Genomic DNA, 25,154 nt, shown 5'->3' with positions numbered 1-25,154 from the left:
GACGTCTTACCACCGGGGTCACAAGTGTCCACCGGGGACGGCTCGTTTAAAAAAAAAAAAGGAAGAGGATCAAAATCAAGGGCTGGATTTGGAAACAGCTGCACAGCATCAATGTGGGGAGCAGTGTGAGGCCATGCAGGGTCCACTGTGGCAGGAGCCCCCCTGCTGAGCGCAAAGATGTGCAGCGACAAAAGCTGGAAGGAGTCTGGAGGGGGTGGAGAGGAACATCTCACTGGACAGGAGTCTGAGAGATGAGATGCTGCCACAGTTCACAGAGGAGGAGGAGAGGGAGGGACACGGACTGATACAGGGAGGAACGACAAACGGAAATGAAGGAGCATGCATTTTAACACACGTGGATGTTGATAGCAAACTGATCAAATCAAATTTCAATGCTGGTGCTCATGATGTTGGGAGTAAAAAAAAAAAAACAACAATTTAAATTTTTCATTCTTTTGCTTGAATGGCCCCGACTGTTCATGCTGATGTCACAGGACTCAGATCTACCGACTGAAACTTTTCCCCACAAGAAGCTCAGAGCAAAAACTTCTCTCCCAAATTCAGAAACACACAACTATGAGCACATGCAGTGAGCGATCTCTAAAGAGACACAGACACAATTTTCTATTTGCCGTCAGCCTGGCAGCTGTGTGGTGATGGGATGCAGCAGCTTACATCAGTTAAAACTACATTTCATTAGCCGTGACGTGTTGCTGTGGAGACGTGCTACAGCTAACGTTAAGTAAACGATACTATAACAACCACAAGAGAGGCTTGCGGAAAATTTATTTGAATTCGAGAACTGGCAATAGACTATAGAAAATATATATTTTCTGCTTTATAAAACATGAAAACATACAGTTTGCCTATATAGATATCATCTATGTATCATTTGTTAGTACACACAACAGAGCTCTCAGAAAGATTTAACACTTAGTATCAGAATACAACAGAAAACATTCAAATGCCTTGAGTATTTATCCAACAGAAAATCAGCTTAACAGTACACAATAAAGGTAGTCTCGATGTTTTTAATACATGGTTAACTGTACACATAAAGGAAAAAAAAACAAACACCATAATTAGACATTTTGAAATTATATCCCTTTTCATTAAGAAATTACGTTAATACCAGAATCATTTTTCCATAGTGATGCATCATTTATATTAGATCACACAAAGAAATAAAAAATTAATTAAAAAGTTATTAGCATTGGACTGAGTCCAACGCCCCACTGAGTCCACAGCGAGGGCTCAGTGGGGCGTTAGTGAACTGGGAGGTACCAAATAAGAGTTTTTTTTTGTTTTGATCATAATACTTAAACATAAAAATACTACATTAATTATTACACAGGTAGAAGTACAGGGGCTTAGCAGTCTTGAATAGTTCAGGTACACAACATACACAAAAAAAAAATTCTACCACTTCGTATTTTTTCTTCATAATAAGATGCAACATCAAATTTCAAATCACACATTCACAATCTTTGAACATTTTCAGTATGAAAACAGAACAGAAAAAGAGGGACAATTTTCCTGCAAAACTAATCACAGGAAAACAAATTTATATAAGTATATATATATATGAAACATATATATTTTAAATTAACAGTCAAATATATGAGCATATATACATAGTTTTACAAGGTAGCAAAGGCAAAAAAGCTATTTGCAACATCCCCCTAAGTCCTATCAGATCAATGTAATAAATTATCCATGACATTTCCATTTGAAAAAGAGAAAAAAAAACACCTTAAAACTACAAGTTAAAAGTCTGTCAAAATATAAGAGAACCCATCTTTGTTTCAAAAGTGAAATAAGATATTGCACCTTTTTTTTTTAAACCAGAGTACAATAAAATGACAATGAAAAACAGCATACAATGCACAACAGGAATTAAATTAGAACTATTGCCACTGGCTGACATTAATCCTTTTTTTTTTAAACCTTGTAACAAAAATACATTTGCTGTAACAAAACATCACAGTTTCATTTCACTCAATTATGTAAAAGGAAAACATTTTTAACACACTTTTTAAACATCTTATGACATACGACAAAAACGGTATTCAAGACTGCTAAGCACATAATCATGGTTTCATTTCAACATAACTAGAAAAAATAGATCATATTGCCTTTTGAAATGTTACAACTCTTGGGTTCATTTTGGCGGTACAATCAAAGACAGGAAAATATAGAAAAACGAAACAGCTCTCTCAAGTCCAAAAAGGGATCCCAGATACTGTCTATCCAAAATAACAGTGTACATAAGCATTTAGTAACAAATAAATGTTCCTGATTTTAGAAATATTACTTTATCATATAAGTCATTCTACAGCTAGTGTTTCTCACTAAGAAAAAAAGTCTTCAAGGCGTTGCAAATCTTGAACCCCCCTCTGTTAAAAAAGGGTCGTTTCCATCCTCTCAGTGATTCAAGTCTTTAACCTGGGCGTCGTCTCTAATGATCCTGGAGAATAAAATCAGTTTTTTGATCATTGCTCACAATATTGAACCACACTGCAACGACTCCTGTGGTGACGAACACTGATAATTAATTGGAGGTTAAATGAAAAGTGTTGTATTCAAGTTTTTTTTTTTTTTTGTCGTTGTCATAGACAGCCATTGTTTTCCAATAGATATCCAAAATGTACACTCAGTGAAATGATTCGTAGTCATAAAGAGCAGAGAGGTGTGTGTCGGTGTGACCTGACATTAATGTGCAGACAGTTGCCTCTCACTGGCTGCAAAAATAACAGTTTTTTTGTTGTTGAATGCTTATCTTTCAGTACACAACCCACATACGTTCAGTTTACCACCAGTTAAGACAACGGAAAACCAACAGATGTTTGTTATTTTTTCTTCAAAATTGTCATTTCATGATTATCAAAATTGTTTTAGATTAATTTTCTGTGTGTGAAGTTATTCATTGACTTCTTTTTTTAGGAAACGATTGAGCCTTAAAATGATCTATTTATATATATTTATGCTCACTTATTACTTTATTAGGTTCACCTAGCTAAAATTAATACCCTGCGCTAAATCCTGCCTTCTTTAAGGCTACAATGAGTTCTTTTTTATTAAAATTCTTCTACAGAGAGTTGGATTTTGTCGTCTGAACGTTGACTAATAACCAGCACCACAAACTACGCCCCTATGACAGTAGAGTTTTAATCTACACCTCTTTAAAAAACCCTTTCAGGAGGATTTATTGCAGGGCGGGTGGATTAACACGCTTGTTTGTGTTTGTTTATCCCTCAGCATCTGTACTGTGAAGCTGTGGGAGGCGTGTGGGGGCGGTGCTGGGAGTCAGCGCTCACCTGAAGGCCCGGGGCTTGTGTCTGCTGTGCGCCCTGGTTGAAGTAGGCCACCGGCTGCCTGTAGAAGTCAACCCAGGCGCTGTAGTCAGGATTAGAGGTCTGCTGAGATCCAGGACCGGCTGTCTGGCCTGAACAGGAAGAAGAGAGAGAGAGAGAGAAAAATGCCAGTGAGAAAAAACTACAGGAGCACGAGAACTGACTGAGAATGTGACGTGATTTGTCGCTTTGCCTCTATCTAGTGTTCATGAAATAAAAACAAGCACTCACCCCAAGCTTTGTTGTATTCAGGAGCAGTGCTCTGGGCTTGGTTTTGCTGACCTGTGAAGGAGCATAAGAACGTTTGATTATATCCAACAGTGCAGCGTCTTATCAAAAAGACACAAAGTTTAAGTTGAAGTCCACATAAACAAAGGAGAATTCATCTGAAACTAAACAGGAGAGCAAAAAAAAAAAACGCAGTTGCGCCTTGAGCTGCTAACAAAGACATTCTTTTCTCTCCGAGTGACACTTGCCTAGCTTTTTATAATACTGCTCCCAGTCCATCTGGCCCGTCTGGGATCCATTGTGACCTGAAACCAGACACAGATAACACCAGAGTTGACTGAGAGTGAGCTTAGCTTTTTCCCCCCTTTTTCACCTTCTGCTCCTGTCTGCAATTATGTTTCCTAATGATTTCCATCGACGGCAAAATATTTTTAAGACGAGCTCAGCCGTGAGGAACGCAACGTGCCTCATCCCAGCCTGCACAGGAAAACTCCTGAGCTGCTCTCGACAGATATTTCTGGATAATGAAACAACTTAAGAGATAAAAAACTGTTTATGTACCGTCTGTTCCTTCATTGAGTCAGACATCGAGTAAACTACTCAGCTGCAGAAAGATCAGATTCCTTGATTTGTTGTGTTTTTGCACAACAAATCCTAGTTTACTTGTTATTGCACTGACTTACTGTGTTCCTGTTGGCCTTGAGGCTGCCATATTTGAAAGGTTGTACCCCATCCTCCAGTCATGAACGTCTGCTGCCCACTTGAGGCAAAAATAAACGGATAATTCAAAGTGAGAAAGAGACAATTTCACAACCAATTTCCCACTGAAGAGACTTGTCACACCGTCGGCTCATGTTTGACCAGTAAAAAACACAAACGACTCTATCAAAAAAACAAAAAAAAGGGGGGAGGAAAGTGATGCTTACTGTTGAGGAGGAGTGGTTGGTCCTTGGTTGTAGGGATTCATACCGAAGCTGCTGTTGCTCCCCATTCCTGGGCCCTGGAGCAGAGGAGAAGGGGAAGAGGAGGCGAGTTTAGAGAGACCACACTTTGTGTTTAAAAAGCGAGCCAACAGGCAAGGTCAAAGGGCAGGGCCGGCCGCTGATGCACTCCATTAAGTCCATTTGATGGATTCTTCATGTTTAACCTCTGGTGACATCCTGCCGGCCACCAGGACCACAGCGGCCCGGCTCACCCCAGCAGCTCCCCGCATTGACATGTGTGCTCATGAATATCAGGCCAGACAATAGTGTTTTTTAAAGTAGGGGTGGGGGGTGGGGGTGGGGGGGGGGGGGGGGGGGGGACCAAGGGAAGGGGGCTGGAGCCAGACCACCTACCCCAATTCTCTCATCGATCAGCTGGCGGGCCTTTTCCAACTGCTGAGGGGTGCCTCGGATGGAGAAGATGCGCACGTTGGGGTCGGTGTTGGGCGGCGGGTTCCTCTGCAGCTCCACGTGGGCACGAGACTGCTCTTTGATGTTCTTGATGGTTTCTCCACCTAAAAGAAAAAAGCAGCGAGTCATGAAGATGCCGACATGACATCTAATTGCAATTAAATACGTGAAACGGCTGTAAGCGACATTTCCTCATATCAATACATCAAATGACAACGTAAGAACAATGTGAAAACGGTTTCTCGTATACTAGAGCAAGTTTCAGCTCGTCGTTTAGCCACAACTTCAATGTTTTGGTTCATACTCAGTTCATGCTCAGCTACAGCAGACGACTGTTTGTAACTTTTATGTTTGGTGTCGTCTCTGCTGTTTTGTGTGTATTTGTATGTATTAAATACCTTCTGTGTGCGTTTTTGTTTTTTATGTATCAAGTATGTGTCGTTTATACGTAGTTGGTTTGTATTGTCACTTATGAAAATGAAAGACCCCAGGAAGAATAGCTGCTGCTTTGCAAAAGCTAAAAAATAAACCAGTGTACATCGCTAGCTCTGCACCAAACAGCAGATAGACACAGTTAACAAGGAGCTGGTGAACGTAGCGGAGCACTTAACAGCTGAAGAGTCTGATATTTTCCTCAGGACTTGATGGAGACCGACACCAGCTTAAAGAGGCTGAATATAGAGCTCAACTTTGTGCAGTGTTCACATCTGAAACCCCTTTGTGATGTATGACGTGTGTGTGTTCTGGGGCTAGGGCAGGGGGCAACATATCATACAAAATACTTACACCTTTATGGTGCGTTCATGTAGTATCAGATTTATCATATTCAGGACTTTCTCTCACTATGACTGGTCTGGAGAGCTCTGATGCATCAGACCAGATGTGGATATGGCACCATACTGCCAGAGCAGAGGGGATTTTAACCCTCACATGTATTAGTCTGTATACAACTGTATGGATGACATGAATCAGTCTTTCTCATCTCTAGTATCTGTCCTCTATGACCTTAAGGCAGCGTTAAGAGCGGCCGTCTCTACACCAGCTCACTTGACTAAACCGATGTGATACTTCTACCTTATGAAGAGACCCTGGCATGTGTCCCACCACTTATCTACCATTCTGTGGTAACATCCATGCAAATCGGTAAACAAAAGGAGACATCTCCTGCACGCCACCCCCTCCTCTGCATCAGATGCCAGCTTCCCGACGTGTGGGGAGAGCAATTACACCAGCAGGGAGAAATGAAACAGAGCTGGCAGGAGAAAAGGGCCAAAATTGAAGCGTATCCTCCTTCTGGGATATCATTTGTCTCTTTTACCCTTTTCATTCTTGACTCTGTGTTGTCCTCCGTGATGAGAGGAGGGAGTGAACGGGGGGCATACATACAGCCGCACCCCCCCACCCCCAACACCCCCACCTTCCTCCACAATGCCCATCTAAAAAACGAAAAAGGCTGAGGGTGCTTCCCGGGGGGACACCGGGGCTGTCCCAACATCAATTACACATTTGTTCACTTGTGGCTGACACTCGGATGACCCTGGCTGACCTCCGAATGAAAACGCTCATCAAAAACCTCTCCTCCTCCCGTAGCCTATTCCTTGCTGCCAACAGACTGCACATGGGCCATTAACCCATTGTCAACCAAATGAAACTTCTGCCTTAATGAAGCCATTATGAGCTCTTCTAGTCAGACAGCAGAGAGCAATGAAGACCCTGACTATTCATTTCATGGACTGGGCTGTAGTGAGGACAGATAATACGGGCCTTATTAATGAGACTGGTTTAGTGAGCTGGAGAAAAGGAGGGGATACAAAAGTGCAACTGGTGACGGCATTCAGAGCGAAGCCAGGGGACTGGTTAGCTGCTGGTGCTGCTGCTGGTGGCGGAGAAAAAACTGCTGAGGCCTCAAGGGAAAAAATAACACCAGCAGAATGTGTGACATGGAAATTACCAAATGCAACAGCAGCGTTTACATGAAACTAGGTCTGGGTGGTTTGAGTGGAACATGTGTGATATTAGGTATTTAGTATCCATTTGCATTACTGTATGGAAAATGTTTGCAGAGTCAACTCTCTCCATCAGGCTGCTCCTCTAGAAGAAGCTTTTTCATTTTGTTAGTAATGAAAATGAATCAGTTCAATTTCTAAAGATTTTTTTTAAATAAAAACTGCCAAAAAGTGGCCGCCTACATCTTTTCAAATTGCCTTTTTTTCTTTTTTAATTCAAACTGAGAAAAATGAATTTTGCCTAATAAAATGAGTCATTCTCAGAAAACACCACAGGCTCTGGGAAGTTGTGTTTAATCGGCAGACAAATAATGAAAATGACAGTAACTGATAGTTTTCTCTTGTGTATTTGTTCTTCCCTTTGACATGTAAACATGAAGCTGACAGTAAAGTTCAAAACTGAACACTTACAGAGTTACAATAGAAACACGTGTTGAAATATCTGGCATGAAAATCTGAACAAAAATCATGAAATATTCAAACTGCTCAGTCCTCATCCTGACCTCCTCATCATTCACTAATATTGGTAGTTTTAAATATTTGGAAAAATAATCTAAATCAAATCCATTTTACGATCATAATATCGTGACATTATTCAATTTAGAACTGATAAAAAGACATCAACTTATGTCTTTAGCAAGTTTACGTTTAACATTGAAGTCCACTTCTCATTTATGTCAGTGGTGACAAAACATCTGCCATTTGTGGAGGAATATTGAACTACAGTGGAGATTTCATCCAAACAACTTTAAATTTTAATACTGAGAAAACTGAGGAAGACATAGAAAACTCTGGAAAACTCTTGAGTTTAGATTATTTTTAGATTAAATCCCTAAATCCCAGTTGAGGGGTCTTGTTAGGGGCCGTTGCAGAGAGTCTGAGCCGGTGATAAAGTCTGAGCAGGTTGGTGGGTGGTGTGATTCATCACACGCAGTGTGTGTAGGAGGTCAAAACAGAGGGGCAATGGGCTACATATGGCATCGTAAAGATATTAATCACCGCACCCTTTAAGGGACGGCTGACAGCACCCAGACCCACCGCCATCTCCACCATATTGGCCCACTTCATATGCTAATGTTCAGAGAGGGGGACGCTACGCCCAGGTTTATTTGTTTCCCTCGGCCCACTACATGCACAAAAGCCACTTGACATTTCTATTGCCATGTTTTTATCTTAGGTAAAGAGGCCCCCCCCCTGACCCCACCCACAACTGCACACACACACATACCGAGGCGACATGCATGCACACACACACTCTCTCTCACACACACACAGCTCCTTCCAATGCAATGGTCAATGACTTTTAAATAGCTGGCAATAGAGTGGGCATGAATAGCCAATAAGCTAATTCCTCCTATTCATTCCCTCGCTGCACTCTATTGGGCTGAAAGACCCTCATTAGATGCCAGGCAGCCTTCCACATGATTGAGGGCTGTTATTATGCACCTTTAACAATTAATGTCACATTACACGCATTATCCCCGTCATTAAGCCCTTAGTGAAGCCAATGAATGCCACTTGTGCTGTATACATGAGCCCTGGAGGGGAGAATAGGAGGGTGGTCACTCGGCCCCCCCCTCATTTCATCAGTTTCACGCAGTGCCAGAACACCAAACGGCGTTCAGTTATTAAAAAGGAAAATGGTAATCTGGTGAATTTGATATTCTCTTATTGAGGCCGTCTGCACTGGTGAGTTGCGCTTTTTTTTTTATGACGGCAAAAAAGTGTGAGAGAAGAGAAGAACAAGGAGTGAGACACAGATTGAGCAAAGTAAACTCATTATCTACTTTTAAATACAAGCCACAGATGAAGAGAGTTTACAGAGGAGCTAACAATATCAACAGGTACTTGAAAAGCAACTTAATAAGTAACACAATCCTTACCTTTGCCGATCACCAGGCCACACTTGTCAGCAGGTACTGCGTATGTCACCTCCTGCAGTCCGCTGGGTCCTCCCATGTTGCTCTCGCCTCGCCCTCGACGTCCCATTACTCCCCCGAATCCATCTCGCTCCTAGAAGGAGGGGGTTAGAGGGAAAAATAGAGTCAATAATAAAGAAAGGATGAATTAACTCAACTAACATTAGCTTGAAAAAACAAAAAGTACAGCAACATTTGATCCTTAAAATCCAACTAATGTTTTTTGTCAAAGAACTCAACATTTTTTTTCGTTTGTTTTTTTAGAGAATAGGAAGTTATCGTTACCTTGTTAACAGTTTCGGTTAACAAGGAAACAATAACTTCCTGTTTAAAAAACAAACCAAAAAAAAAAACTAAGAAAAAAAGTAGACATAATAAACTCTCACAACATAAAAACCTCAACATGTTTTAATGCATTATAACCAGTGTCAAACTTTGTGTAAAAAGAAGCGTTCAGTGCTTTTAATCACAGATTTTGACCACACACCTGAGCTGTTTGGACCAGTTCATTGATGAGGTGGACTGCATGGTGGCAGTGGTCGGGCTGGCCCATCACCTGAGCAACTCGGTCAGGGCTGACTCCATCATCTGCACAAGAGCAAGAGGGAAAAAAACGGTCTCAATCTGCTCTGGGATTGTGTTCATATTTGCTGTTTTTCAATGCTACAGGCGACCACAAGTATGCACATATTTATTCTAATCTAAACATTGTGCAGGTTTGAATTTCACAGCTGAAGTGAGTAGTGTCTACTTAGGGGAAAACCGCTGACTGTGGATGATCAAACTGGGCTAAACATCACTGTCTATGAATTCTGATGATTGTAGATCTCAGTTGCTCTGCATTTCCTACCAGCTGTCAGACACTGCACCTCCCACCAGGAAAAACCAGGTCAGGGTTTCCTACTGCAGCGAAGCTCTAGTGTTGTCCTTCAGCTATAACAGCTTGCCAAATGACTAACTGTTAATTTATGTGAGAAAGGGGGCACCTGCTGTGGATACCCTCAGTGTAGATTCTGATTCGTATTTGATTCTGTCCATGGATATTTCCACCACTGGATGGATTTATTAATTATATTCCCTGCAGAAACTGTTGGGATATTTTCATCCGCTCTGGATATGACAGACAGTTATTCACATAATTAATAAAATGGATTCGCAACAAGGAAACTTTTATTTCACCCTCTATCCTTTATTACCGATCCCCATGTAGTCTGCATGTTTGCATTCACTCACTGACTGTACAAGAGGCTACAAGTCTGTGGTACCAAAAAGGAGAAGACCACTGAGATTTAGGGCGTATTCACACCAGGAAAGTCCGATAGTTCACTTGTTTTGATCCGGACCCTTTTTTGTTTTTTGTTTTTTTTACCTGGTTCAGTTTGTATTCACATTGCATTTTTTGACAAACGGACCAACATTGTAAACAAAATCACATGTGTCCCGTAGTTGCTCAATCATAGGATAAAAATGATTGGCGGAAGCGGGATCTTTTCTATATATTAAAAAAAAGGGAGGTCATGGTGCATGGTGAGGTCAAGTGTTTCTCGCTGCCCTTTTACTTAGCATTTCCAGGCACAAATGTGGCATGAATGACATGTATGAATATGTAATTTGCGCAACCACCTGATTTTACAACGTTGGGGACAAAGACACACTACGGCACTTACTTTTACTCAGCTTGTCTATGAACAATTTCAACCGGCAGCCCCAACCCATGACATCACACTTTTCGCTGGGCCCATGTTGAATCTCCATACGAGTCAATGTACAGTTATATTCTTGAAAGGCATGTTTTTCACCATCACTACCACACTATCTCCTTACCCTGTTTGAACTGGATCCTGACCCCAGCATCGTTCTGAATCTTCTTGATCATCTCTCCGTTCCTGCCGATGATGATGCCGACAGCAAATCTGGGCACAACCACCTGGATGTCAAGGATAGAAAATAAAAAGGGATCAGATAAGAAAAACATTCCTCTTTCTGGATAAAAGGATGAATAAATGTCCAGTATTTGAAAGACAGAGTGGTGGGCTCTTACATCCAGACTGCTTCCCCCCATTTTGGATCCAAAGTCTGGTCTGCCAGCCCTGAAGTCTCCTTGGTCCTTGTCCCGGATCAGCTTCACCACAAGTTCACGGGCTTGCTACAGAGCAGATTAAAGGACACCAAAATGTTAATAAATAGCATTTTTGTACAAAAGTCCAGGCTCTCAATAAACACAAAGATGTTTTCAAATGTTTGAGCTGAAGACTGAAGGCATAAAATGTGTAAAATTGAGTGTAAACTGGAAAGATAGCGACACACACTGAGTTCCTCTGAGACCGACCTGCACTTTGTGGGGATCCCCAGTGATTCTCAGGGGCTTGTCTGCTCCAGTGGGCATGGGGTCATCCTGAATCATTATCATCTGCACTCCTGTTCTCTCCTGCAGGGGTACAATCAGTCAGAAACAGAAACAAGAGTTACCTGGGGCCCAAAAGACCACTCACTGTAAAGACTGGAAATGCTGTCAGGTCTCTAAGAGCAGGTATTATTTTTGATGGACACTGGTCAGTCAATCCACATGGAACATATATCAAATAAAAATCTTGTACAACAAAAAAAACTGAAATGCAATTTGTGCAGTTTAAGACCATATATAATAATAAAAAAATCTACACTATAACACATCTTTGCAAAGGAAAATGTATTTTCTACCCATTCATTTTGCAAAAAAATAAAATAAAAATACACTTCACAATCATCAATATGACTTCATACGTGGTATGAGTGCATAAAATGTCTATGTGTGTATCTACAAAGAAATGTAATTGATTTAAGGCGCCAGATTCTCAGGGTGTCTGCTGTCGTTAAGAAACTCCATTAAAGGAAACTGTTTCCAGCCATAGGTGTGGAGTGCTAGTCGGTATTTACAGCACAGGTTGATGTATATGTGGGATCGATGTATTTATAGAACAGGTTGGTGTATATGTGGGGTCGACTAAAAATAAACCACAGTACCCATGTTCGTTGCAGGGAAGATCATGTCACCCAGGGCGCTGCTGCTGTGTGGGTTTTTAATAGCTGTGATAATAACAACAATGGAGCTCCAAGGTACAGAGGACCATCAGGCTTTAGCTACACACGCCTGGGTGTTACCAAAGTACTTATACTTAATGTGTGTACTTAGTGTGACTAGTGTGGACCAATCAATTATGAAACAAAATATGAGTCGGTCCAGAAAACTTAGCAGTGGACAGTAAATCCAACTGAAGGTACCAACAGGGACCATGGTTACAAGTTGTCTTCCTTGCTCTCTCAGTGTTTCCTGTTTTTAGCTCTAAAGTCAACCATCTGATGTAGAAACTAACTAAACCAAACTAAACTAACCCTAACTAAGAAGTGTCCACGGTGCTGTAAACTTTATTCCTGGTCCCACTTTGACTTTATGTTCTCAAATACATTCAAACTGTTTGTTTCATGTCTAATGTTTGTGATGGATCAAGTAAGTTATCCAGTAAAATTCACTTTTACATCCTTGCAGTTAGGGCTGACCCAAAAAAAATCGAAGCTTCGTTCGTTGCCATGGCAATCGATCATGAAGTCCGTGATCGATTGTTTTTTTTTTTCTTCCTTTTTGACACCGGTTCTCATAGGCAATTGTTACATTAAAATGAGTAGGCTACTTGGCATCCTGGAAACCTGCCTGATTTTGGAGATATGCAGTGTTTGTTTGCCATTACTTTCATTATTTCCGCTACGACCCCCCCCCCCCCCCCCTAATATGTGGTTAAAGTAAGAGGGTTGAACTGGACCTGATTAAACCTATTAGTCACTGGTTCACAGAGTCTCCACAATGACTGAACAGTTAATCTAACTCTGAGCGCAAAATGTTCAGTGTGGCCGACTATCGCACCTGCAGCTGTTTGATGGTTTCTCCTCCTTTGCCGATGACCAGGCCGACTTTGTTGGCAGGGATGAGGATCTGTTGGATGGAGCTGTTGCCGTCCATGTCGTTGTGGAAGCCTGGACCATAACGACACTGCTCCACGATCTCACTCAGCAGCCTCTTGGCCTGTCTGTCGGGGGTGGAGCAAAGCACATTTGTCACCACAGCTACAGATTCTGCACAAAAACCTGTTCTGCGTCACATTTCTCTTTGTCGAACATTGAAAGAAGAGTCCAGGTGATTAAGAGGAGATGTGAAAAGAGATGCGAGTTCGCGCCCTCTCCGTCACAACAATAGGGCACACTTTCTGTGCAGTTTCAGTAAATCTGTCAAAGTTGAGAACTGAAAGACAAGTCTGACTGCCACTGTTAATGCTTGACACAGACCGGTCCGAGACAATCGTCTTCACACCAGAGCGACTACATAAATCTTGAGGCATCACAGCTGTGTTTTACATGTGGTGTAGAGAAGAGCTTACAGGATTTACCTTTGCATTAGATTCAGAACTTTCTTGTATTTAGAGGCTTTTTAGCCACAAAAGATTTATATAAAATAGCATTATGTGGAAATGTACATACAACAAAGTTATGAAGAATTGCCTTAGTTGGACTATATGGATGCCCTGCAAACACTAGTTTCAGATCTGATGCAAAATATGTCATTACTATTGATTATTTACAGGGAGGGAATTTGTTGTGTTTGTAGGTTAAAAATTAAATACGTTTAAAAAGTCGAGACTTACTCGATGTTCTCTGGGCTGCCAGTGAGTGTGCAGGGTCTGTCCAACATGCCTCCACTCTCTGTGACAAAATAAGAAAAATGAGAGAAACTGCAAAATCTCACATACAAAAGAATGAGTAGTCAACTATGCAGTAAAGGCAATTTTATTCACAGTCCAAAAATTACAAATTAGCCCCCCCAAAAAAGGACTCCACTCAATCTGCACAACACATGACACTCTCTGTTCTTACACCCCACGTTTGTATAAGGAAAAACTTCTCAAAGGAGAAACCTCAAATAAGAGCAACAGAGGCGATGTCTCTCTTCCAGGAACCGTGACATGTGATATACATGTCATGTGTACTGAATATACCAAAATAGAAACATATTGCAAACATATGAAGAATGTGGCTCTTGAGGAGCGCCAAGCTGCGTCCAGTCGTTTAATATACAAACTACTTTCACTCAGTCACTAAACTTTACATTCATAAGTATTTATCTTAGTTGTTGCTCATTTTAACACCTAATACTTTCCCATATGGTTTAAGAAATACCATGAAAAAAAACAAAAAAAAAAGACTAATTTAGCAAGTTAAAGTTGAAGGAATCCTAAATTACAGTGTATTTGATTATACTCTCCTGTGTGTTCAAGTCTCATATACCAATATACAGACACTTGTTCTTCTCTTAAACACCATATCTTTAACTTCAGAATAAAATCGTCAGGATGAAATGACGACTTTCAAGTTTTGATTTTCAATAAATTCACAAAATGTTGTTTCCACACTACACTGAGTGCAGACTGACAATGGAAATTTACAATAAATCTACAACATATTCCAGCATGTTAAAAGTGAGGGGGTCTGAATACTTTCTGAAGCCACTGTGTGTATCTTAAGCCGTTTTCCCACTAAAATTAGCGGGTCGACGCGGGTTTTTTAAACGCGGGTCGACCCGCTAACAATCGGCATTTGGCCCCTTTCCCATTGACCAAAATGAGCCGAGTCTGACCCCCCGCTGAGGGATCAGACAGAGCATAAACCAGTCGCCCCGCTCTCATCCGCGGTGCAAGAGACACACACAGTCATGCCACAGCCGCCCGCCGCGGAGTGTCCGTCCGCCGAGGCAGACTCTCTGGCTGGCTGACCTGGAGCACCAGGACCGCGGAGGACAGAGAGTCTGCTGCGGCCGGATGACGGACGTCCGCGGCACAACACGTCAGTTAAACAGACTGTCGCTTCTTTTCTTTTTTTCTATCGTTTTTGGTCAGTGTTCTCTGATGTTTTGATCCCAGTCTCGGATGAGAGCAGAGCGGAGCAGAGCTTTGTTTTGGTACGTGATATGGACGCGACCGGCGCGATGACGTAGCGTCACGTAACGTTCAGTGTCATCACGTAAATTAGCGGGTTGACGCGGGTCTGGCGTTCCCACTGCAAGCCGAGCAGAGCCGAGCCGATTAAAGGCGATTTTAACCCGCGTCGCTTGCCGAGTCGTTTGACCCGCGTCGACGCGGGTCAACGCGGCTCGGTGCGCCTTTCCCACTGCCACCAAAAGCCGATTGTTAGCGGGTTTAAACGGGTTTTTTGGCCAGTGGGAAAGGGGTATTATATGAAGGAACGAAGCTTCACCGTGTAACTGTGTTTATCTTTTATGGCTGTTGGCTTTGATAAGGTGTTTATTCAGAACTTACCTGAAGCAATTTGGATCTTACATCCTGATTCCAGTTGAATTCTTGAGATCTGTTCTCCTCCTTTTCCAATGACTGAGAGGAGGGGGAGAGTAAAGACCAGTGTTTAGCCTTTTTGAATTTAGACCGAGGCCCAGAGCAGTGACCCAAAAACTGAGTAGAACGTCAATACTGGTGATTACATGTCAAACATTAGCACTGGCTATAAATGAACTCAAAGGCTACTTACTGAAGCCCACCATCTTATCAGGCACTTTGAAGTCTTCTGTTGCGAAAGCCCTGTGAGAGATTAGGACATGATTAATAACGGGGACACAATATAGTAATAAAATCAGCACTCTTTAATCAGCTCAACATTTGATCAATTTTTAACATTATTATATATAAAACTTGGATTTTAATTCATAAAATTGTGCATTTGCCTGCTTAACTTTCCATGCCTTGTAAAGTATTTTATTTTTTTAAGCCCAACAGTGATGATCATAAGTATAAAACTAGACGTCACGTGCTAAATGTTTACACCTTCCTGTGTTTCGTACCAGGCTCTGTCAGTTCTCTATTAGATATGAACACTCACATTCAAATTGCATCTCCGTCCACCTCACTTAAGAATTTCAAACATAGACTTCGGTCCTATCTGATGAACAAAACTCCTCAAACTGATCATACTCGACTATAATTGACCCTCCTCTTTCTACTGTAAGGACTAAGGACTCCCACGCTCGCTCGAACATATGTAAACGCACACTTATGCTGTAGGGTTGCACGGTATACCGGTACTAGATTGGTACCGGGGTACTAACGCATTTAAAACGGTACCATACTGCGCTTAGATGGGACCGGTACTTTCATTCTGCGCCGCCGGCAGCGGTGACGTCGCCGCGTGAAGTCGCCGCATTGTAATTTGAGCCGCGAGGAGCGAGAGAGCGAGCCACAAACGAAGCAAGGTGCTTTTTATCATTACCGTTACAGCGCCACCTGTCCATGTGCCTGTGTTTGTGTGTGTGTCTGTGTGTGTGCGCCGCGCGCGAGAGAGAGACGGCCGCCACAGCCTCGTTAATAAGTTTTGTTTTTACCGCGGATCACCACTGGCTGCATGCTCTCTCTGTCTCTCTCTCTCTCTCTCTCTCTCTCTGTCTCTCCCTCTCTCTCTGTGAGTGAGTGAGCACGGCGAAGCAGCGCTACGCAGAGATGAATTAACGAAACGATATTGCGTTGATGGGGGTGGGGGGAACAGAATCAATTTGGTCTATATGGGAAACAATAGGTGTATGTTTGAGTAACATGAACATTTGTGTTTCATTCTATAAACTACTGATAACAATTTCTCCCAAAAATTACAACTGGTCAAAATAACAAAAAAAGATGCAGTGTTTTCAGACCTCAAATAATGCAAAGAAAACAAGTTGATGTTCATTTTTAAACAGACATTTTTTAATTTAGGAAGAGTTCAGATTAATATAGATGGAATGTTAATCCTGCAGCAGCAGTAACTGTTTACTGATTTCCTGTTTTATGGTCCAAAATTTTTCTATTAAAATAAAGCCAATAATGACATTTTTTGTGTTCTCTTTTTATGTGGAAAAGTACCGAAAAGTATCGAAAAGTATCGAAAAACATGTTGGTACCGATACCGGTACCAAAATGTTGGTATCGTGACAACACTATTATGCTGTCACTCACAGGTTTATTTGTGTTCTATGTGATTTTTTACTGAGGTGAGATTCCTTCTATAAGCCTTTCCAGGTTTTATTAAATCTCACCTGCACACATCTACTTATTGTATTTTAGTTATTTTTGCTTGCTTGTTTATATTATTGTGCAAAAAACAAAAACACCCATCTAACACTAGACTTTGTAGCAACTAATGTTTTTTTTTAAAAAGGCTGCAAACTATGATTTATTTCATCATCTGTCAATCTCTAGATTCATTTCTAAATCATCTAGTCTGTGATATGTCAGATATTTACTACAAAATGTTCACATCTGAGAGACTGGAACCAGCTAAGTTTTAGCGTCTTTATTCTTCAAGGAAATGTATCAAATAATCATCAAAATGGTTACAGGTTTGTTTTCTATCTATGAATGAATGATCGTTTAAAAGACATTCATCTGGAAACTACTTTTTTTCCCAGCACAGAATAAAATGATTATCTCTGAGTTTGGGACGTGTCTTTGACAGTAAGACGCAGCAACGTATGATTGGTGATAAGGGAAAATTAAGAATGTGATTAAAAAGGCAATTTGACTTGAAGCAGATTGCAGAAGTGCATTGAAATAAATGGAGTGAGTTTTCCTCTGCTCACCTTTGATGTACCATTGGACCGAGGTGGTTCCCCACTGAGAGAGAGGAGAAGAAAGCAAACCAATTACCAGGAGGGAAAAAGGGTGAAAAGAGTGAAATCATGGCTAAAAATAATATTTTAAATATCTGCTGAAGTGATGGCCAACTAAGCAGCAAAAGGAGAATGAACGATCGGTGCTGGGGGGTTGGGGGGGAGCAGATGGATATGGTCCTGCCAATCCACCGTGTTCGTGTCTGACCCCCACAGCGGGGGGCTTTCACCGGCATGGAAATCAGGCCTGCGAGTGTATGAGTGAGTGTTTCAATCAGAGCCGCTCAGAAAGAGAGAAAAGCGGCAGCTGGGTCAGTGGCTGCTGCTGCCGAATTGAATTTTGACAGGTAGCACCGAGCAAGGGTCCTGCAGGGTCACTGGAGGATGTGCCGCCACGGACGTGAACACCTGAGTTGATATCTAGCAGGTTCAATCAATTTTATGGTCGTTTGCACTGATTTCACTTCTTCTGGAAATGCACTGGGGTTAACGCTCGAGGACGGAACAGCTATGAATACAAAAAAGGGAGGTGGACTGAATTCATACAAGGACAAGGCTGCGAGATAAAGTGTGTGAGTGGCTGTGAGTGAATTTGTGTTCTTGTACATTTGATAATTAGATGCTGAGAACTACCTGCAGTGCTACACAGACACCTTTTCTGTAATTTCCACTACACTGTGGGACAACCTTGACTGAGAAAAACCCGAGGACAAGCTGTTGCAAACAACAACAGCAGCAGCACGTCAAACAAACCTGAACCAGAATTTTATACGATTTATCTATCCATGCATTCAGGGCTGAAACATCATACAAACAGTTATGACAAGATAAGAGGAGGACGCAATAAATGACTAGTGTTCCCACTTCATGGATATGAAATGGATCAAATCTTTGTTTTTGTGTGCAAGACACAATGAGATTGGATGACATTTTCTCACTACACCACACTGTCAGATACTTAATACTCTACACAGTAATGAAAATAAAAAACTACTGCTCACTTCATAGATGACCGTTTCTCCTACATATCACCACCTGTGGTGCACTGCAGCCTTTTTCACAAAATCATAAATAAAATTTCTTATCCATTCATAAAACTGCTTAAGTGGCACAAACTGGAGAAACTGATCTGTTATCACCAGTGTTGATGAAGAGAAGTGACGAGGATTAAAGGTCTCACAGGATCATTTTCTAGTTTTTTTTACTTCAATAAGTCAACGATAAGTTCTGTTCAAACCGAGTCAATGTTACAAGAATAATAAAAACACACTGGGTCTCTGCAGAACCTCAAACTGGTACTGGGTCGGTGTGTTGTTAGGGCAAACGTACTTACTGTAATATTACATGCAGATTTAAGTTTGACTTAATAAATGAAAAGGTAACTCGAGTGTTGTTGGTTTTTCCAACAAACGTGTGTCCCTTGAGGTCTAGAGAACAGGATTTACAGGACAGGCTCCGTCGCACCACAAGTTAAGGCAAAGATAATGGTTTCGAAAGATGCATTGCAACAGAAATTGTCAAACAACCTATACATAATATAAAATAACTTGTAAGTTTTAGGGTAAACATTTAACGGTGGTGGTGCAAAATCGCTGAAGATACACAAACAGTTTAAACATGCACAAGACGACTATAATTCATCGAAAGGACAGTGTTTTGTAAAGGTGTTTGCATACATGCTATCGCAGGATCAGTGTTTTCTGTGTGTGTGTCTGTGTGTGTGTAAGAAAGGCTTACCTCCATTGTCTAGTGAACGTTTTTGGCCTCCAAAGCCATAGAGGGAGGGGTCTATGACTGGAGAGGAATTGTTCATGTTGGGCATCTGGTCTCCTCCCATCTTGGCTGCCATCTGGGTGTGCAATGGAATAAAAGGTTGGGAGAGAGAGAAAAAAAAAAAACGGATAAGTGACGATATTCTTTGATACATTTCCTTTCCAAGACATCATCAAGGACAAGCCTTCAAGATAAGTGTGACATGTTCCCTTTTCCCCTCCTGCTTTCATCAGGCATCAAGTTTGTTGTGAGGCCTGCTGTGTGGAGTGTTATCTGTTTGACAGCGGCTGAAAACTGCACTTTGTACAATATTAGAGAAGCTGGAAAGCCGCCCGCTACACTTCTTGTTGAGACTACCGACACCGGTGTTTTCCTTCAAACATCTGTCATGTGCCAGCACTCACCGACTAAACTGGCTTTTTCATGCCTTGGCTGACAAATGACACAAACCTTTGCGACGCACGCCGCTATCTTCAACTGACTGGATTTTCCAGTAGACGAGTTGCCTGAAAGTTACGATAGCCGTCTACACACAATGACACAAAAAATACATTTCCAGGTCCTCACTTCAAGCCTCAAGTGCAGGCTGTTTGTACGAGCGGTAGGAAGCTACTACGATAATGATTTTATTCACACTAGTGCCACGGGGGGTTACGTTTTACGAGCCGTAGTTTGTGCTAGTTCCATATTCGACTGCTGTTTCTGTAAATTTGGATAAAAACTGAGTAATTCTCACAAGCTAACACCAACATTGTTATGTTTTCGGATTATTATGACCAACATGTTTTCCACAAACAGCTGTATAAGAGCTTAGCTACAATAAAAACATTCTTAAATAGTCAGACAAATCTGCAAATATTTGATGAAATAAAAACATACATTTGATGCCACTACTTTCACTTACCAAATGTATGAGGCTTAACGCCCCCCCTCACTAGTCGTGTCATGTGAGAAGACAGTGATATTAAAAGTTAATCATATGCTTCACTTTTACACCCACATCAAAATCAGTGACTGACTCGAGGAATGATCTCTACATTTCTGCGCTGCACCACACATACATTACTTTATGTTCCTCTGGTGGAAAGTGTACAACTGCTTACACAGGGCACTTATTTGCATTACAGCTTAGCTAAAAATCAATCTATGTCTATTTTCAATATCATCCACTTGCCGACCTAAAGCAGATGCTGGTCTTCTGCGGTGATGGACACTTAAATCTTCAGTTTCGCTGCACGAGAGCGCCAACAGCATTTTCCACTCCCCCGTTAATCTGCCACCTCTCCTTCCATACAAAAGTATAGCATTTCAGAAAATTACACTAAATTGACATCTGTGCCTGACTGGAATTTCTTCTTCCTTTTTTTTCCACAATATAAAAATATATTGACGGCAATTAGAGTCTTCCATCACCTTCAGGGATGATTATCTACTTCAGAGCGCGCCGGTGGAAGCGAGAGGGGTGCGATGGAAATAAGGAGGCAGGAGAGGAAGCAGGTGTGGGGTGGCTGTTTCACATGACATTACTGTAGCTACAACGTGTGTGTCATGCAACATGGAAAGCATTGCAGTCGAAGTCAACACGGAGGAAATGGCTGCACTTTGTGAAAGAGTTTCACAAAGTTTTTCTTCGCTAGAACTGAACTCAAATCTGAGAGGTGCTTGCCTGTTTTATCAACTGCAGATTAGGTTTAGTTAAGTTTAGTATCCTACATTAGTGTAGGAAATAGTTTATGTTGTTTTATTTATTGCAAATCAACGAGTGGACACATGGATCAAAATCTGGCTTGAACAGTGAGGTAAATATGGAGGAGTTTACTACAAACACAGTTGGTCTGATGGTGGTTTTTGTGGTTTTGGACGTCCACCGAGGCCTCGTGGGAAAACACCGCTGTGACTCACTTTTTGAAGGCAATCTTCACTAAAGTGAATATGTTAAATGGTTTTCATGGTAGTAACTCAGTCAAGCTTCAGATTTAAAGTCTTACAATATAAACTTAAATGTCTGGTTTGTCAGAAAGTAAGAAATTAAATCACATGTTGTTGTCACATGGGAACTAAGTATTCAGTTCACATTCGGGAACTGAGACACCTTGTCCATTGGCCACTGTGGAATGACTGTTTCATCAGTAATCGACACTATTCATGACTCTGACCTCGATTCAATGAGGTTTTTATGTTTTGACAAGACATGGTGTGATTATGTTTCACTGGGTTAACAAGGGATTCATGTTAATGGTTATATTTAGGGTCAAAATGGGTACATTTGGTGACAGTGAGACTCTGGCATTTTGCAAACAGAAGGCGAGCGGAGCGAGGACGGATCTGATAATTAGCCAATGGGAGGCCAAATCTAGAGGTCAACATCTGCTGAGTTAATGGACCTTCACACCCACTGGTCTGATAATTGTTTAATTTAAAAATACAAAAACAAAACTGTAATTATGATGCATCTGTAGGTTCAGGATTTAAATGTCAGAAAGAGACCGGTATTGCTGCATTAGTGAAACACCTTAGGCCTCAACTCCTCTCTCTCACCACTTTCCTCGTTCTCATACACCACTTTGTCATTTTGCGTGTTATTATAAGACATCAGAGTGACTTCTCTTTTCTGTAGAAAACAGTAGCAACAGATCCAGATCTGTTGTCACCGTTGTCGAGCGGATCACATGAAATGAAATGTCCCCTCAGCTGGAGGCCGTTTGTTTCGGCCAATCTGAGATCGTGTGAACGTGGTGTGTTCACAGGATCTCAAAAGATAAGAAAGTAGATGGCGCGGTGGTGGGGGTGGGGCGGTGACATGCAGCAGTCATGCCATGTGTGTCACTGAATGTGCTCAAAATTAGAAAATATAACTCTACACATATACATAGGGCTATAATCTTAATGTTAATAATAATAATAATGAGAATTCAACTTTTAAACTAACCTACCAGGATGTGTATGCACATCTCAGGTCAATCTAGATTACAAGTTTACAGATAAAGATACACACTGTGTGTATATATAATCTACACTAGGGGGGAAGCTAAACTAGCAGCTGTAAGACTAAAGTCCAATTTGCACACTAATAAGTGCGGACAGACAGCTCTACTTCAATGACAAGCCTGTCTACAGTGGTCATACTGAGTGATATTGAACTATATAGCCTATCTGTTAAAATGAGGTGGCCACAGTGACCATGCTGGTTTTGTTTTCTCATGTATTTTTCTCCAGGTATTTTCCAGGCAGCAAATGGAAAAATCCTAGTGTGGCGTGGAGAGCAGGAGTGGAAGAGGGAGGCTTATTTGAACAGATGACGTTACATTACATGGCCTATCTGTTAGGACACACACACACTCACACACATGCTAGCAGGCTAACAAGCAGCTACACTTCTTTTTAGCCTGCTCGGTTGTGTTATTGTGGTTTCCAACATCTGCTTCAGACAAGCTTTCACATGAGGTTGAAGAAGGGAAATGAAGGAGAGGAGGAGAGAGGTTGTTGGTGGTGGTGGTGGGGGGTTTAAACGTCAGTGCAGCATGTGGTTGTTACTGACCGAGCTTCCCCTAGTTTGTGTCTCTAAAACTGAGGCTAAAAAAACAACCCCAGTTTAATAAAAAGCTAACTTGAAAAAGCAGCAGCGTGTCACGTCAGGTTTTGTGTTTAAAATACTCAATGTAGTCAACGTCGTGTAGGTTTAAGAAGATCCGGGGTCTCCAACTGAAACTTGTTAGTCGAGTTAGCATCAGTGTTAGCACGCTAAGCTAAGTGCTTCAACTTCTTGACTTGACAACAGGTTGCTGTGTTGTTGTGTGTCGACTTAACTTACTTTAAGTTGCGCAAAACTTCGACATTACACGTGGCCCTCGTGTCTTCCGTTAAAATGTGACTTGTGTGGTCGTTTTTTTTAACCAGTTTTGACTCTGTAATATCAACGCGTCTCCTCCTCGCTTCACACACTCAACTCTAATCTGTCCGCTCGCAGCTACTTAACGTTAGCCTGCTGCTGCTAGCTCAGCTCGGCTCGGCTCGGCTCGGCTCGTTGGCTTTGGCTGCATGAGGAGTGTCTGTAGTAGTAGTAGGGGGGTCCGGGGTGCCCCGACCAAAAGGAAAAGTCCTGCCCTGTGCCTCCGACACCGACGCCGACCCCGCGGTTCCGAAAGCACCGCACCCGCCGTCGTGTTTCACCGGATAGCCTCTTTTTTTTTTTTTTTTTTTTTTTTTACCTGTCGGACCCGGCGTATCGTGTCTGCGAAGTCATCTTTCGTTCCGGGCTGAGCCACCGAGGCCTGTCCCTGAACCAGCTCCGCCATCATCATCATCCGCCTCGGCAGCTGAGAGCCACACTAAAAAAAAAAAAAGAAAAAAGAAAAAAAAACAGCACACGTGCTAAAGCCAAAGCTCCCGCGAGCCGCGTGATCTCGCGAGGAGGTGATCGCAGTCAGACCACATACATAACAGCCACACAGCTATGTGCATACAAGGATGAAGTATGTCCGCCTATAGATCACATTTCACACACAAAACACTTTATTTTAATACGGTGTAAAAAATAAATAAATAAATGAATGAAAAAATAAACATATGTAAGTGTTTAAATGCACACAAAAGAACCGAAAGCTTTAAAAGTAGCCTACATTAAATTTGTATTTATTTATTTGCCTTTATTTAACCAGGTCGGTTGAGACCATAGACTGTAGGTTGAGACACAATGACCTCTTTTCAAGGGAAGCCTGGCCAAGACAAAATGAGGCAATAAAAAACATAACAGTTTTAATATAAATGTAGATGTTTTGTTATCATGTCTGATTGAAATCCATGTGATAGATATAGCAATTCTATAACGAATGCAGTAATGCATACAATAATACAGTCTCCGGTCAACAGTCCTGCCATGAATAATAGGAAAACAGGTAGGTTTTGAGTTTAGAGAAGTTTTGTACTGTCTCAGACTCTTCATAGGACTCCAGATAATGATATCACATGATCTGCTGCAGGACTCGTAGTTCGTTGTTTGTGACTTTGTATGTTTGGGCTCCATGTAGAATGGATTATTGTGACTGGACACACACATTTATCACTGTTCTGAGTGATGGTTAAGAACATAAACATCAAAACACCTCTTGCCATGATGAAATATAATTCAGTTGCAGGCTAAATTATTCTCCCTCTAAACCTGTTTGAACAAACATTTCATCCATCATTAAAGTTTCATAAGATGTGTATAATATATGAGCTGTAAGTGAGTACATTGAAATATATCAAGACCTAGAGTCACTTGTATGTGTAAACACACTTAGATTAAGTTGATTCAGGTCCAGATCCTCATATGCCAAAGTTGTGCAACTGCTTTGAAATATTGAAATACTTTTGACACAAGATTTATGTGTGTTCACATGTGAACATTTGCCTGACCTCTGGATCTACTGTACAACATGTGTTTGTTAAACAGGAAAGACAGAGAGCACCAACACACTGTAGGCTACATCCACAAGAGCCAGCTAGTCATGCCAGAAGTTTTAAACTAGTATTTGCTATATGGTTAAATCTGTCAGAAAAAAAAAATCCCATCTGACACAATAAAATGAAAATTGAGGAATATTGGTTTTCTCCCCTGCTGCACATGTGGAAACATCTATTGTTGCACATCTGGAAAATGCCAGCAGCCAGACAGAAGAAAGTAAAATTGCTGCAAATTTCCAAACTGTTTATGCAAAATAGTTCCTGCTCCATAAATTGTATCCAAACCTCATTGAATAAAGTGGACCAGAAAAGGGTAAAAATGAATGTGTGGTCCTGTAGAGTTAGACACAGTTCAGGGTGGT

At 41.5% G+C, this 25,154-nt stretch overlaps 1 protein-coding gene across 2 annotated transcripts; it reads right to left on the bottom strand.

Annotated features, from left to right (window-relative positions):
- Positions 1-1,011: 1,011 nt before the first annotated feature.
- On the bottom strand, positions 1,012-23,696 carry fubp3 (far upstream element (FUSE) binding protein 3). Of its 2 annotated transcripts, XM_083983123.1 has the most exons (19): positions 23,556-23,696; positions 19,312-19,423; positions 17,545-17,578; positions 15,468-15,517; positions 15,242-15,313; positions 13,574-13,631; positions 12,799-12,961; positions 11,230-11,328; positions 10,942-11,046; positions 10,725-10,827; positions 9,388-9,488; positions 8,865-8,994; positions 4,919-5,079; positions 4,508-4,581; positions 4,265-4,341; positions 3,830-3,886; positions 3,585-3,635; positions 3,318-3,445; positions 1,012-2,467 (listed from the first exon to the last, which is right to left on the bottom strand). In XM_083983123.1, exons 1-19 carry the CDS (start codon positions 23,649-23,651, stop codon positions 2,459-2,461), a joined length of 1,680 nt encoding a protein of 559 aa, XP_083839249.1. In that variant the 5' UTR covers positions 23,652-23,696; the 3' UTR covers positions 1,012-2,458. The 2 variants fall into 2 exon arrangements, with proteins under 2 accessions (XP_083839249.1, XP_083839250.1); XM_083983124.1 differs by lacking the exon at positions 3,830-3,886.
- Positions 23,697-25,154: the final 1,458 nt, after the last annotated feature.

The sequence above is a fragment of the Trachurus trachurus genome, assembly GCF_905171665.1.
Source record: "Trachurus trachurus genome assembly, chromosome: 12".
Lineage (NCBI taxonomy): Eukaryota > Metazoa > Chordata > Actinopteri > Carangiformes > Carangidae > Trachurus > Trachurus trachurus.
The sequence above is the reverse complement of the archived record's forward strand: the minus strand, read 5'-3'. Positions and strand labels throughout refer to the sequence as shown.